Source organism: Neolamprologus brichardi, chromosome 7 (genome assembly GCF_056152115.1).
Source record: "Neolamprologus brichardi isolate AB-2024 chromosome 7, ASM5615211v1, whole genome shotgun sequence".
Lineage (NCBI taxonomy): Eukaryota > Metazoa > Chordata > Actinopteri > Cichliformes > Cichlidae > Neolamprologus > Neolamprologus brichardi.
Window position 1 is genome coordinate 29,443,200 of NC_142110.1, and position 14,960 is coordinate 29,458,159.

Sequence of the window (14,960 nt, forward strand, 5' to 3'; positions counted from 1 at the left end):
ATTTGTTCATAGTTCTGATTTTTGTTTTTTAAACACGTGGCAGTTTAGGTCTTCCACATACAAAGGTAAGTCAGTTTTTCTAATTTTTGTGGAAATGACAAATAAAATTTAAAACAAGGTTTTGTTTTGTTTTGTTTTTTGTTTTTTTAAATTCATCAGATTTCGTCCTCTATACAAGGGAATATAGATACATTTACCTTTTCCTGTATGTTTTTAATATCTTGGTGAGTCTAATTTTGATTTTTGATCCATTACTCAAAAGAACTGCTGGGATGACCAAGATGGCTGCTGAAAGGCAAGAAAATAAAGGACTAATCTGCGAACGATCTTGAGTTTAACAGAATTTAAATGGGTGTTCACGTCAAATAGTATGTGTGACTATAAACATATTTTTATTTGTGGCGATTTACGTAAACTTTATAGGTTAATAATGAACCGTTATTGGTATTGTTTAATGTATTACTTTGTTGGATATCCATATTTATAGGAGTATTTCTGCAGATTTGGAATCAGCCTCACTCCACTGGCGGAAGTACACCTGGCTGCTGGATGCCACCGACCTCGGAGAAGAAAAAGACGACGAAGAAGAAGAGTTGTAGAAGTAGCAGGAGGCGGAGCCTGTTTGTTGACATCGGGCGAAATCGAAAATCAGATGAGTGAAGGCTGCTGATAATTATCAGTTTGTCGCTACAACCGGAACGCGAAGCCTTGGCGAGAGCTAAGGTAGGACCCCAGCGGGGGAACCTGGCACTCAGATGCCGCTGCCCTGCGCTCGGATCCCGGCTTCACACACGCACAGCTCTGCGCTAGCTCCTCCGGCTAAGTCTGCTAGCGTCATAGCACAGGGGGAAAGTCATCGTTAGCTTTGAGCTAATGCAGACGCTGAAATCCACTGCTGACCCGAGTTATAACTAAACTCTGAATAACAAGTGCTCATCCACGGTGTTTGAGCCTGTTGAGACTCACTCATGACTGTTGTGTGTTTTCTCGCAGCGTTAATGATGTTAAAGGGAATTATTTTACAGTGTAGGTAGCTAGCTAAGCTAGCTTGCTAACTTGGTAACAGTCAGAATTCATTGCTGTGTGAGTGTTTGGCTAACTCAACAGAAAAAAAACAGTGAAAGCTGGACCTCTGGCTTCAGTCCAACAGGAGCAGTGATCACCTTTTGGTATTAACACGAAAAATGTGTTTGTAGAAAATGTTAGGAGGTACAGAGCAGTTAGAAGTAAAATGCTAACATGTATGCAAAGATGCAAATAAGTGTAAACACGCTGTGTGACAGCAGTTAGGCCCTTTAACAGAAACATGTTCATTTAACTGACAGGACAAAAACTCAGCGAGTTTGTAGGCAGACAGCTCACTTCAGCTCCCAACTTATGCCATAGAAAAGTTTTGCATTTAAAGTATTTTATCAACTTGCGGAATTAAGTGTTTGAACCTTCAGTAGAGTTTACAAAAAATAATTTGGTTATATATTCAGTTTCAGGCAGCAGTTAATGCTAAGTGGCAGGTATTATCTTATTTTAACATTTGTAATAGCAGTGATCAGAGCAGTCACAATGTGAGGTTATGGTGGTAAAAAAAAATCGTGATGTTAATGTAAAAAGTACAGAAAATTTGTGTGTGTTTGGGGGGGATAATAGCAGTTTCACGATCAAAGTACTTCTGTTTATTGTGATTTTCACCAATTAAACTCAAAACAAAAGTGTCAGCATCTATAAAAATATGATTATAAGTGTTTAAATAATTATTGTGTCATGAATGGGACAGGGCCTGAGTTTTTAGTGGAGTTAACTTTCAGCGTTGGTCGAGGTCTGCAGGTGCAGTCTGCTTGTCTATTTGATAAGAAATAAGAAATGTTTTTGCATATGCACATAGCTCTGATGATAATCATTTCACCACAAGAGGAAGGCTTAAAAGGTTGTAAGCACACCACTTGAATTGCTCTAAAAATAACATAGGGCTTCTAGAATAAACAATGTTATGATCTGTAAAACTGTATAGTTACCTGATATATCAAATATAGTACCAAGGTTGCTAACGCATAGAAGCGCTTTGGCCTTCCGCCTAAAGAAAGTCACCACTTTTCTTAATCAAATGGCCAAAATTAACAGGAAAATGCTCATGTGATCCCCCACATTCATTGTCTAAATTACTTGTGGGCCAGTTGTTTTTCTGAGCAATGTCATTCCTCAAAGGTCCATTCTGAGCAGTGTAAAAACCCTGACCGTAACTTAAAAATGCTAAATTTACTTGCTAAATATACCTAATTGTCAGAGTAAAGTGTATGTGGTGGGATCATTATGGTCATACTTTGGAAGGAAGTAGTTCTTCTATTGCCTGAATATTTATGGGTTGAAATAGCCCAGAAATCTCTAGTAAATTGATTTGCACGAGCGAGCCGAGGCTAAACTGATCTGTCTCTTACAGCTGTTACTGAGTAAATTTGGTTGCTGTTTAGTTGGGAAAATCAAACATGTTCTCTGGTTTAAAGGCTTAGAAAAGGGAACTATTTTTTTCTTCTGTTTCATTAGAAATGCTTCACTTGTTTTATCCTCACAGGTCCCCTGCACTGCCCCGTCTTGATCTGAGCCAGAGAAGAAGAGGCGAACATGGCAGCCAAAGCAGGAGACAACCCCGACAGCCTCATGACTCTGGCAACTGTCTTCTGCCTGAGGAACCTGAAGAAGACGATGTGCTACCAGGGCTTCAGGAACAAGCTGTGCCTGCGCTCAGACATCTTCCTCCCCAGCGAGATCTGCGACAAGCTGGTCAACACGTGAGTAACAGTCTAAAGGGTTCAGCCTGTCATGTCAGTAGCCATGGACTTTTAATTGTTTTTTGTTGTTGTTGTTTTTTTACAGATACATGGAACTGGTCCACACAGACAGTAACTTTGAACCAGAGGAGAGCTTCTTCCAGCTCTTCTCAGACCCCCGGAGCACCAGACTGACCCGGGTACAGCTCAGAGAGGACTTTGTCCGTGACAGAGACCTGGAAGCCATCAAAAAACAGGTGGGAGGCAACAAAGTGGTAAGAGTAACCACACCCGTTTAAGCTTTTGGCAGGAGATATGACCATTAAAAACCCACCAAAAATTAAGAAAATTTGGTTTTTTTCAGCCAGTGCTGCTTCTAATTTCTGGTTGGTACAAAAATAAAATCTCTGTTTTGAGATAAATTATCCATAAAGTATCAGAAATCATGGAAGAAAAACTGCATTGAAGGTGGATGGTGTAGCTGACAGAACATGCGATGGAGTGTTAACATTTAAACACTGGATAGTTTAAAATGCTTGAGTTTAAGGCAGCTGAGCTTCCTGTGGGTTCTCGCCTGTGATCCAAAAGGTTTCTTCAGTTCTAAAAGTTGATGGGGAGTCTCAGGTATTACACCTGCAGTGTGTTTCTCACAAAACTGAACAAATCAGATTTAAATAAAATTATAAGGGACAAGCGAATTCTCCTAAAATGTCTCTAAGCAGAAAACATCTGTATAATTTAGATAAGATGAAGTTATATAAACTGTATTTAACCATAAATTCCTGCGTTACAGCAGCAAAACATTAAACACAACCTTGGGCACTGAGATAGACGAGCTTGAGGGAGCACAGTGAGCAGAGTTTCATGTGTCCCATGGAGACGTGGCTGCTCGTTCCCCTCCTGGATCACAGTGTTACTGTGTGTGGAAACTGGACTGTTTGTCCTAAATAGTGATAACACTACATATAAAAGACTAACAACAGCAAAAACTATTTTCTGCTCCCACCGTAGTGTTGTGTCCTCTGATGTGAACTGCCCTGGTTTTAAAAACAAGTCTGATTGTGTATAAATCTGTTTGTTACTTGACCTTTGACCTCAGTAGAGACTTTCCTGATGAGTTTATTATCTCAGACTCTAATGGGACCATAATTCAGAAAAGTAGAGTCAAACAGGGCATCAAAGCAGGGAGGATTTAGGGTGGGGCTAACTTGTCATTGGTGGGTTGCTATTGTGTGGTCACACAGTGTCCCTGTGTTTCAGATCTGCCATGAGGTTTCATCCACAGGTTATTAATAAACTAAAAAGCTGGGGGAAAAATGCCGAACATGCAGCTATAAAATCAGGATTCCCCATGTCTCTCATTCTGTTGTTGGACAGACTCCAGCTTTACCTTCTTGACTGCAGTTGGTGGTGGGTCACTTTAACGAGAACCTGCAGCAGGTGGAGAAGTGGTCTATGTGCTTCTAATCTAAACAAACCGAGGCTGCAGAGCGAGCACTAGCAGCTGCAGTCCAAGATGGAGGAGCTGGAGTCTATCTGACTGCTGGATGACATCCTGTCTGAGGATTTATATCGAGGACTGGCGCAGCAGCAACGTTCCCAGAGAGCCAGACAGTGGAGACACGAAGTGCTAGAGCTGACAGCAACTGAATTTTCAAAATAGGACTGAGGGAAATGTTTGCTAGTAAATTAAGTGTGACTGGCATTGTCCTCACTGGTGGCCCGCACAAATAAAGCCTGTGTGAAGGAAACATGAGCTCAGAACAAGGCTTTGCATGGCAGTAAGCACGATTAGAGTGTAAAGTCAAGTGAATGAATGCCTTGTTTAACAGAAATCTGATGTATTTTTCTGACCTTGTTATCATCAAAAATGCAAATTATTTGAAGTAAATGCACAAAACTGGAGGAAGGAGAGAATTCATGTCTCAAGCCTGGGAAAACCCCGTCTGACAGGAATTTCATGATATAGAGACAGTGAGAAGTTAATGTCAGTGGTTTCTTCTCGTGGCCTCACTAATCACTGTCTTTGTGTGCAGGACCTGATCGAGCTCCACCTCACCTACTGCAACAACCTGTCGTCTCGCAGCTTGAAAGCGCTGTCCTGCTTCCGCGACACTTTGGTGTCTCTCTGTCTCTTCGGCTGCAGCAACATCTTCTACAGGAAGTGCGGCGCCCCGCTCGCCTGCAACGAGGACACAGACGAGGACGAGGAGGAGAGCCCCGCCTCTCGGCATGCTTTAGAAACAGACTTTAACTTCCAGGGATTCAACCGGCTCAGGCTGCTCAACCTGGGTGGCATGCCGAAGGAGCTGGACCCCGAGACACTGCTCAAACCCCTGAAGTCGCTCACCTCGCTAGATCTGTCCAATGTACAGTTACTGGGGACATCTTTTCTCACCCAGTGGAGGGACAGACTGGCCTCTCTTGTTCTCTACAACGTGGACCTATCCGAGGAGTTGATCAGCACAGTTTTGGAGCTCGTTAATCTCAGGTAAGCTCTGTGGGATGGGGGATAAGGGGTTAACGTTCATTTAACACATCAAATAAAAAGTATTAATGTCTGGTCCAAGACTGGGAGGAGACCTAAATCCACAAAAGGGTCAAAGAGGGCAACCAGTGTGAAAATCAGTGCCAAATCAAAAATTTAGATCTATCTGCTGTGGTCATCTCTTGTAGGTAAAAGGAGACCTTTCATCAGACACTGAAGTTTCCATAAACTAATCATGGGCATAAATGATGGGGAATCTTGGGCTTTTAATGATATCTTTAAACTGTTCTGTGAAATGACTGTACCGCATACATCTGTAAGGGCTGTAAAAAAGCCAAACAAACAAACAAGAACTGAGTGCACAAGTTTGATTTTATTTTGGATTTTCTCTAATCCACACAGGGTTAAAAGCATATATCTCCACTAATATTTGGTTAAATGTCCCTTAGCAAATTGCTGAGGAGTCCTTAGCAACCAGATGCTTTGGTAGCCATCAACAAGCTTCCCTGATAATTCTGGCTGGATATTTGATCACATTTAAATTGTTTGGTGTCCTGGCACGAACTCTGGCATTTAAGCAGGAAGAGTATTCCAGAAGCTTAATGTTTGCCTGCTTTATTTATTCTAAGACCAGTTTTGATGTGTTTGGGATCACTGTCCTGTTGGAACATCAAACTATGTCTAAGTTTAAGCCATCTAGATCAGTGGTTCTTAACCTTGTTGGAGGTACCGAACCCCACCAGTTTCATATGTGCATTCACTGAACCCCTCTTTAGTGAAAAATAAAATGTGATTTTTTTTACTGGTGCACAAAATGAGCCATGCATGTCATGGCGGAGGCTCTGCCGAACCCCTGAGACCGACTCACCGAACCCCTAGGGTTCGATCGAACCCAGGTTAAGAACCACTGATCTAGATGCTGATTTAAAGTTGAAGAATTTGGAGGTAGTCGGTTTTCATTGTAGCAGTACCACTGGCAGCAAAACAGCCAAGCAGCATCATGCTACCACTGCTGTGCTTCACACCTGATGCAGTGTTCTTAGATTTTAAAGGGTCATCTTTATTTGTCAAAACAGACTCCCTGTCATTTTGGCTAAATGGCTCAATCTTCAATGAAAGACTTGGTAAAGATTTTATATTCAGTGATCAAGAAGAAGCACAAAATTTGGTGGTACTGGATTGTTAAATGTCATTAAGCTTGTTTATAGATTGGGGAGCAAATGCACATAAATCTGTGGCCAGTAGGCAAAGTAATGCATTTATAGTGTCCTCATACATATTTTGCTGTTAAACTTTAGGTTGACGTTTATTAGAATCCATCCATCCATCCATTCGCTTCCGCTTATCCTTTCCAGGGTCGCGGGGAGCGCTGGAGCCTATCCCAGCTGTCATAGGGTGAGAGGCGGGGTACACCCTGGACAGGTTGCCAGTCTGTCGCAGGGCGTTTATTAGAATATTTTTATATATTTTACTGAAGTCCAAGTTAAAAGTAACTCTTCTGCTCAGTTTCAGCTCCTGGTTTTATTTTTCAAGTGCCATCAACCTACTTCAACCTACTGCTCCTCCCCATTTATTCCAACCCTCTTCTGATTAGCTGGCCCTCGTAAACACAAGTGGGTGGACCTTAGAAGACCATATTTGGGAAATCCCTCCTTGGTGACATCATCCTGAGCCAAGAGAAGGAAAAAAACTGTGATAAACTGAGAGCAGTTTGCATTATGTCATTTTAATACATGTGTAGCTCCCCTTGTATGCCCACTGATCACTTGAAAAATAGTCACTGATGACACTCCCTCCTCCTTCAGGCACCTCGACATCTCCCAGGAGAGCAGGCGGATCTCAAAGTTTAAGATGACCAAGAAAATCCTGACGGCCATCGTCCAGCGTCTGGTACACCTGATGTCCCTGGACATCTCGGGTCACATCATGCTAGACAACTGCACAGTTCCACACTTTGAAGAAGCGATGGGACGTCCGAGGTGTGTGACGATGAGCTGAGGCTGGAATCTCCCTTTATTGACCCTCAGATGATAAATGAGGTTCTTAACAAGCTGCGTTTTTCTCTCCATTAGCACTGAACCGTGCAAGAGCAGCATCTACCCTTTCCAGGAGCTGAAGAGGCCCCTGCAGTTTCTGGGCTTGTACGACACCACCCTCTGTAATGTGACGCACATCCCTGCCTATAAGGTACCTGAACCTGGGTTTCTTTCAGCTGATCACACCAGGCTGAACTGCAGATTAATACCATCTATAGCGCTTTATTCAAGGTTTGTTTTGTTGGTTAAATCTTTGTGTTTCTGGACTTTTTCAGGTGACTGGATCAAAGAATGAAGACCAGGTCCTGAACGCCATCGAGGCTTACACAGAGTTTCGCCCTGAGCTCGCCCACAGAGCCATCAATCAGCTGTTTGACATTGCCAGGATACAACATTGCAGCCAGCTGCTCCGCGCTCTGCAGGTAGGACTTAAAGTTCTCCTTCAGTGACTTCCTGTGATCATCTCTCCTGACTGCTTCTCATTCCTCCCCTGAAACCTTTGTTTCCTTGTTTGCAGCTTGTCATCGCAGCACTGAAGTGCCATAAATACGATAAGAGCATCCAGGTGACGGGCAGCGCCGCTCTTTTCTACCTGACCAACACCGAGTACCGCAGCGATCAGAGTGTGCGGTTACGGCGGGAGGTCATTCAGGTGGTGCTGAATGGGATGGAGCACTACCAGGAGGTCACTGTAAGTCTGATATCATTCCCATGAACCAGCTGCTGCATAAATAAGCTGAGCGGAGTGTTATGGTCAGTGGCCACACTAACAGAATTAAAGCAGAAGGGCAGATTTTGTGTTATGTGAAGCTCTAAAACCTTCAGTTGTGTTTTTATTGTAGGACTGAAGTATGTATAAAACGGCGTCTTCAGAACTGGGGGCAGGATTGGGAGATCGGAAAGGGCTCAGAAATTGTTCAGGTCCACTATTTGATAGGAAACCATGACTATGCATCTTAGCCTTCAGTTGATTATTAACAAAGGCCATCATATATTTAGAATCACGCTCTTCGATTACATTTGATTTGTGAATCTGTGAGTTCCTGTTTCCTCACCAGGTCCAGAGGAACTGCTGCCTGACTCTGTGCAACTTCAGCATCCCAGAGGAGCTCGAGTTCCAGTACAGCCGCGTCAACCAGCTGCTGCTGAAGATCCTGGAGCCGGCCAGGCAGGATGAGTCCATCCAGAGAATCGCCGTGCACCTCTGCAATGCTTTGGTCTGCCAGGTGGACAACCACCATAAGGAGGCTGTGGGCAAGATGGGATTTGTGAGGGTAAAGAAACCTTGGAAAGTCTTGGATAAATTTCCTCCTTAGTGTAAAAGTTGGTGATCCGCTTCAGATCTCAGGCCTGTTACTTACTGCCAGTCAAGGTCAGCAGCAGGAGCTCCTATTATCTAACAAGCTTATTTTTGGTGTGGCAGGAAACCAGAGCACCCAGAGGAAAGCTGTGTGAACACACTGAGAGCATGTGATGACAGCAGTGCAGATATTTCAGATCCAATCTCAGCGCTTTAGCCATGTTTGGAAAAAGAACGTGCTCTGTAATTTGAATTTTATACCAACATGCTAAAATTGTACTACATCTATGGTGTGATATATGGCTGTAGCAGCATTATTTAGTCTGATTTACAATAACTTAAAGCAAACGTTATAGTAAAGGTAGCCTTCAGGAGTCTGTTGCTGGTGTCCTACCTTCAAAGTGGATTCAGGATTGTTTCTCTGTAGCAAAGCTGCATTTTCTCATGTTTGTGTTGCATTTTGACTGAAATCAGCCGGTGATTATACAGGTGATAAATTCATTCCTGACTCTTTTCTCATTCTCAGACAATGCTGAATTTAATTCAGAAGAAGTTACAGGACAGAATGGTGAGTTTAAGTGCTTTACAGATTCATACGTGGCTTTTAGAAACTGAAAGAGTGCTCACAAAGTCTCTCACTAAGAGCGCCCCGGATTGACACCAAAGTTTAATCATCTTTTCACGGCCTACAGGCTAGTGGCACTGGCTCATTTTAGAGAAATATTCATGCTTATTTTTAATATTACTGTATACATCAAAATGAGCCCTGCTTTACTATTAAAACCGTGATTACTAAACTCAGCTCAGTAATCATGTGACTAAATTTATATGCCAGAGTGTTTGTAGCATTTTATGCCTTGACTGTAGTATAGTCTCCCTCGTAGTGAAACAAATGTGGAGGTATTTAATTTTGAAAATTCCCAGACATTTATAATGACTGAGAAGGTGTTACAGTGTTACAGCGTCTCTTCTTTGGTCTGTGCTCCACCAAATCTCCTGAAGTCCAGTTTTTGTTGTTTTTATTTATTCTTGGTGAGAAGCAGGCAAACAAGCAGCACTGAAAACATAACACTTCCACCTGCTGGAAGCAGGAAACAGATCCTCATCATCATCGTTTAAATGAAAACGAACCTTTATTCAGTTATACTTTATTTTGTTTTGTTGTTTAAAGCAGATGTTTTGTGTTCGCGTGTGTGTCTCAGTGTGACCAGGTGATGGAGTTTTCCTGGAGCGCCCTGTGGAACATCACAGATGAGACGCCCGACAACTGTCAGATGTTCCTGAACTGTCGGGGCATGAGCCTGTTCCTGGAGTGTCTGCAGGTGAGTCCAGGCTGCTCGTTATTCTTCAGAACTGATATAGAAACTGAACTGATATAGAAAGTTGCTCGATTCACAAGAAATGACTCGACAACAATGATCGCTTTTGTTATTAAAGCCAAAACCATGAAAGGAGCTGTTAGGAGTATAAAATAAAGTGCAGCCCTTCTTTCACTACTCGTGTACAGCTCGTGTCCACACACTGTTAAGGTGATGATAAGTGTAATAATTGAAAAATACTAAAATAAATATTTCTGTCAAAATTAATTTTGTGTCAGAGGAAACAGTTTTTTAAAAAAGTTCACCATTATCCTTAAACTTAGTGAGTACCTTTATTTTGCTGTTATGTTCCTTTCAAAGAGTAGTTACATTTTTGCTTTTTATGGGTTTTTTTCTGCTGTAAGTTTGGTCTGAAATTTGTCTTCACCTGTAAACACTGAGTGGATTTGAGGGAATACAATTATCACTTGACTATACAGTTCTGCAATCCTCATGGAGAATTTCGCTGTGCCATCATTTCTAAATGTTTTCATCTCATGTTGTATGATTTCTCTCTGCAGGAGTTTCCAGACAAGCAGGAGCTTCATCGCAACATGTTGGGTCTTCTGGGAAACGTGGCTGAGGTCAAAGCTCTGAGGCCACAGCTGCTCACCCCACAGTTTATCACAGTGTTCAGGTACCAGAGGCAGAAACACCTGGACTGAGACTCTGTTGGTGGTTACTATTGGTCTGCACAGTCTCTCCTCTCAGCCTCTTCATGTCGTCTTCTCCACCTGTTTTCTTTGCAGTAACCTGCTGGACAGTAAGGCCGATGGGATTGAGGTGTCGTACAACGCCTGTGGAGTGCTGTCGCACATCATGTTTGACGGGCCTGAGGTTTGGAAGATGGAGGAGCCGCGGAGAGACATGGTGATGGAGAAGATGTGGGAAGCCATCCAGAGCTGGGACGTCAGCTCGCGGCGCAACATCAACTACAGGTGATCGATTACCGTTTCCCCTCTATAGTGAACTTCCACAGCCGCTGGTGGCTTGTCCTGTCTGAATATATTAACAAAGCGACGGTCCTCTCTCAGGTCATTCGAGCCCATCCTGCGGCTGCTGCCTCAGAGCATCTCCCCTGTCAGTCAGCACTGGGCCACATGGGCTCTTTACAACCTGGTGTCAGTTTACCGTGAGTATCAAGAGGCTTTGAGAGCACAGCGTGTGTCGTTTACCCCTAAAGCTGTCCTGAAGGGTTTATATGTCACCTGACTTGCCTAACAGACCAGAATAACTTAGTATATGTGAAACATTGGGGGTGTCCAAATTCATGGGCTGCATCCTCCTAAGTAAATCGGTTTGGTTGAGATTAAAGTTATAGTTTTCACACAGCTGAATAAACATCAAACGGAAAACTGATTAAACAGAAGTGTGAGATGATCAAGAATTTACATCAGTGTCCTGTTATATTTTAGATGGCAAGGAGCAGACGACCAAATTTATTAAACTCCACCGACACAGCAATGACGCAAATCAGAAGGCTAGACTGTCCCATTTCACCGCCGCTCACTTCCGGCCTACCCGACCTTCTGAGGACCCGGCCCACGTAGACCGCGAAGGCCGGGTCCTCAGGAGGATGCAGCCTATGAATTTGGACATGGCTATTATCTTTACTTGTTTACTTGTCTTCAAACTGCTTTGTTTGTTTTGTTTTGTTTTTTTTTATTTTCTTTACCTGCTTCTTTTGGGCCTAATGTTCTATCCAGTCCACTCTCTGGGAATCTCACACTTGTTCCATTTGCATTTTTCCTACTCTGCAGCAAGCAAGTATTGTCCTCTGCTGATAAAAGAAGGAGGAATGACTCTTCTGGAGAAAGTTCTGGAGCTGGAGAGTTCACATCCGGACACAAAGGACATGGCCCGGTGAGACTGACGGCTCTTTGAACAAACTGTATGATGATGTGGTAACTGAGTCAGAGGCTGGGCAGCAGCCAGAAAGCCTAATTTTTCTGCTTTTAGAAGCCCTCTGTTGCATTCAGCAGAGAGGATGATAAGAGTTGTTGGGGCTGATCACCGAGTGTTTGAGGCTGAATCACATATCTGGGGTTTTTTTTCTTACAAACACAGCAGGTCAGATATCACAAGCACTTTTTTTAAAACATGTATCAGGTGACATTTTTCTGCTGTTAGGTTCTTTAATGCCATTATCTTAATCGATGATAATTCAATTTTTAAAAAATGGGATCTTTCCTGAGTCAAACTAACGCTAGCTGAGAAATAAAGCCCACCAGTCACGACCGGCTCCCAGCACAGCTAAGAAACTAACACTGATGTGGCTTCACAGATGATTTCCATGGAAATAAATTAGATAAATATATATTTTTTATGAATTAAGAACGTCTTGGTCAAAATTCCAACCTGTGACTGTTGTCTTCTTGCAGAAAAGTAATGGAGCACTGTGAAAACTTCAAAGAAGACCCGATGGAAACAAATCCCGGACAGGATGCAAACTTTGGACAGAGAGGGTGACGCCAAGGGAGCTGAAATTCCCAGTAAATATCCAGAAAACCAACCTGAGGCCCCTCCCACCATCATCACCACAAGGGTCAATTGTGTGCATTATTCTTATAATTCTTCTTCTTTTGTAGAGTTAGAACAGTGTCTCTGACCCTCCTCACAGCAGTTTGATATTTGACACATAGAACTTAAGACGTGGTGCATGGTATTTTGTCGTGAGGGTGCTTACCTTTGCTGCACATCTCTTCTGTTGGGGACAGGTTTGTGGGGTTGGGTGACTGTTATTTCTCAGTGTGAGTGTGTTTGCGTGTCAAAGGTTTAAACCAGAACAAAACAGCCGTAGTGATGCTCGGTTCTCAGCGGACGGCAGCGCCAGCCGCCCCCAGCTCGCTGTCGGTAACCGAACAAAAAACAAGGCCGCGTGGCGAGTCGGAGGCCTCAGCTCACACTCGCTCGTGCTAGCGAAGGCCGCGGAGCCGTCGGACACATGTACAGTGAATATTAGCCATTAAGTGTGCGGGCTGCAGACCTCGCAGCTCTGTGATGGACTTCTTTGTTTATATATGTAAATATTATGTGTGGGTCTCATCCTTTTACTGTGTGTATGTTTTATAATATAACTGTAAACACTCATGACTTTACGCTGTATTTAAATCTCTTTAGGTCTGGCTGATTGCAGTCAGTGCTAAGAAACTATACACAGAATCATTCATAGCAGTCCTGTAAACTCTTTAAAGGACCATTCACATGTAATTCAGCCTCCCATCTTAAAGGTACTCAAACTGCAGATTCCAGCTTTTAAAATGAGTTTAAAGTTAACTCAAGGTATCAACAGACTGTAAAGAAACAGCAGTTCTGACATTATGTCCAACGCGTCTGTGTGCTGAGCTACAGAGATATCAGCTGAGGTTTTAATGGGGACAAGCTGTACTGTTGTGCAATACTTTGAACCAAAAAGTGCAGTCGGCCAGTGTAGCATCCTTTTTTTCTAACATTATAAAGCCTACATTCTTTCTAGTGACCAGCAGGGGGCAGCTTCTTGGGTTGGGGGAAAAAGGCTTCTGGTTGTATAGAAGTCAAACTTGAGTTGATATCTCTGCAGGTCCATACGTAACAACATAGTAATTTCTTCTCATTCTGTTGGTGTTTTTGATTTTTGTTTAGGTTTTAAACTCTTTTTAAACAAAGACTTACAACAAAAAAGTACCTTTAACCTATCTGGTAACTCTTACTGGAAGCAGCGGTGAGCTTTAAACTAAGAGGGAGGTGAAATTAATCAAAGCAAATACACTTCATGGACAAATGTATGTGGACATTAAGGCTTCTGGATACAAAGTGATAAAGCCTCTATACAAACAAAGAGCTACTGATGACAGACAGTAAGAAATGATCCCTGCACAGGCTCTGGGTGAATTGACTTGGACATATAATGTATATTAAAAGATTCACATAGCCTTTTGGGCAGACATGTGTTACTTCTAATGTCCAGCAGGGGGTGACTCCTGTGAAGTCAGATTATAGAAGTCTAATGGAAAAAAGACCCAGACATGCAGACCTTGACTGTCATGCTTTGTTTTACAGCACTAAACATGGACTGTGCAATGCCAGACCTCAGTGGTGTCACATTCAGCGGTTCTACATGATGAGAATCTCCATCAGTGTCAGTACCGCTCTCTACTCAACTTAGTAAAATATTCAGCAATTTTCATTTCATTATTAACAGAGTTGAGTCTTCTGGAAGCGCAACACTAAATTAAATGAAACAACAATAATCCAGTACAGCTGGACACCTAAACACCTGGAAACGCAGGCTCATGGAAAGCCTTTGGAGTTCCTCTACAGGTCTACTCACGTGTCCACATACTTGGCCTTTACTAGAGCTTTGATGCTTTGTACTGCTCTCTCTGTGGTGTTAAAAGCCCAGAACCCTCTGAACTCCCTGGTGCTTCCAGTGGTCCAGATGATACTAAAAGAGAGGAGGTTGGAAGATAAACGGTTATCCTTTGAGGACACCTGACGGCCCATCATGGTTATTGGTCATTCAGCTTGCTGCTAAAATAACTCCTTCACTTAAATCAAACAGTTTTATTTTGAAAAGCTAAGGGGAGGAAAATAAAACTGTTCACTTGTATGTTCGACACTGGTGATGGGATCTTAAAAAAAAAAAAATCACATCTGACTTGTTTCAAATTAAGGTTTAGTCATCCAGAAGGAGGGGAGGTTAAGTTTCATGTTTCATCCCCACCCCTGCTGACCAGGTTAAGGTTAAACTTAACACTTTAACACATTCAAACACATTGACAACAACCAGACTCTGAATTTCTCCTCTCTGTTTGCTGTAGTGTCCCTGAAGATGCCCTGTGGAGATCCCGAGGTCAGCTTGTTTGTTTCACAATAAACATTCAAAAGCTGAATATCTTGAACACCTGAATCAGAAATCCAGGAAAAGAGTTCTTTCTTAGCTCAACAGCACCCCTAGTGGTGGAAAAAAGAAAGGGAAAACCTCCACAGGGCACCTTGAAGATGTCTTTGAGTTTAAAAAGTTCCTTCACTGGCATTTTT

General features: G+C 42.7%; 1 protein-coding gene across 2 annotated transcripts; it reads left to right on the forward strand.

The window, feature by feature from the left end:
• The first annotated feature begins 569 nt into the window (after positions 1 to 569).
• On the forward strand, positions 570 to 14,185 carry zer1 (zyg-11 related, cell cycle regulator). Of its 2 annotated transcripts, none has more exons than XM_006782142.3 (16): positions 570 to 723; positions 2,564 to 2,780; positions 2,866 to 3,016; positions 4,796 to 5,250; positions 7,053 to 7,226; positions 7,320 to 7,434; positions 7,559 to 7,705; positions 7,801 to 7,974; positions 8,342 to 8,557; positions 9,110 to 9,151; positions 9,786 to 9,905; positions 10,463 to 10,578; positions 10,691 to 10,879; positions 10,976 to 11,073; positions 11,702 to 11,804; positions 12,323 to 14,185. In XM_006782142.3, the coding sequence occupies exons 2-16, from the start codon at positions 2,614 to 2,616 to the stop codon at positions 12,408 to 12,410; spliced, it is 2,355 nt and encodes a 784-aa protein (XP_006782205.1). In that variant the 5' UTR covers positions 570 to 723; positions 2,564 to 2,613; the 3' UTR covers positions 12,411 to 14,185. The 2 variants fall into 2 exon arrangements, with proteins under 2 accessions (XP_006782205.1, XP_087699584.1); XM_087843458.1 differs by lacking the exon at positions 570 to 723 and adding an exon at positions 1,080 to 1,169.
• The last annotated feature ends 775 nt before the right edge of the window (positions 14,186 to 14,960 follow it).

Excerpts from the sequence above, each read along its gene's own strand:
- zer1 (XM_006782142.3), top strand. The coding sequence starts at position 2,614 with ATGGCAGCCAAAGCAGGAGACAACCCCGACAGCCTCATGACTCTGGCA. Across the intron at positions 7,435-7,558 it reads CGCACATCCCTGCCTATAAG|GTGACTGGATCAAAGAATGA; the intron begins GTACCTGAACCT and ends GGACTTTTTCAG. Across the intron at positions 11,805-12,322 it reads GACACAAAGGACATGGCCCG|AAAAGTAATGGAGCACTGTG; the intron begins GTGAGACTGACG and ends GTCTTCTTGCAG.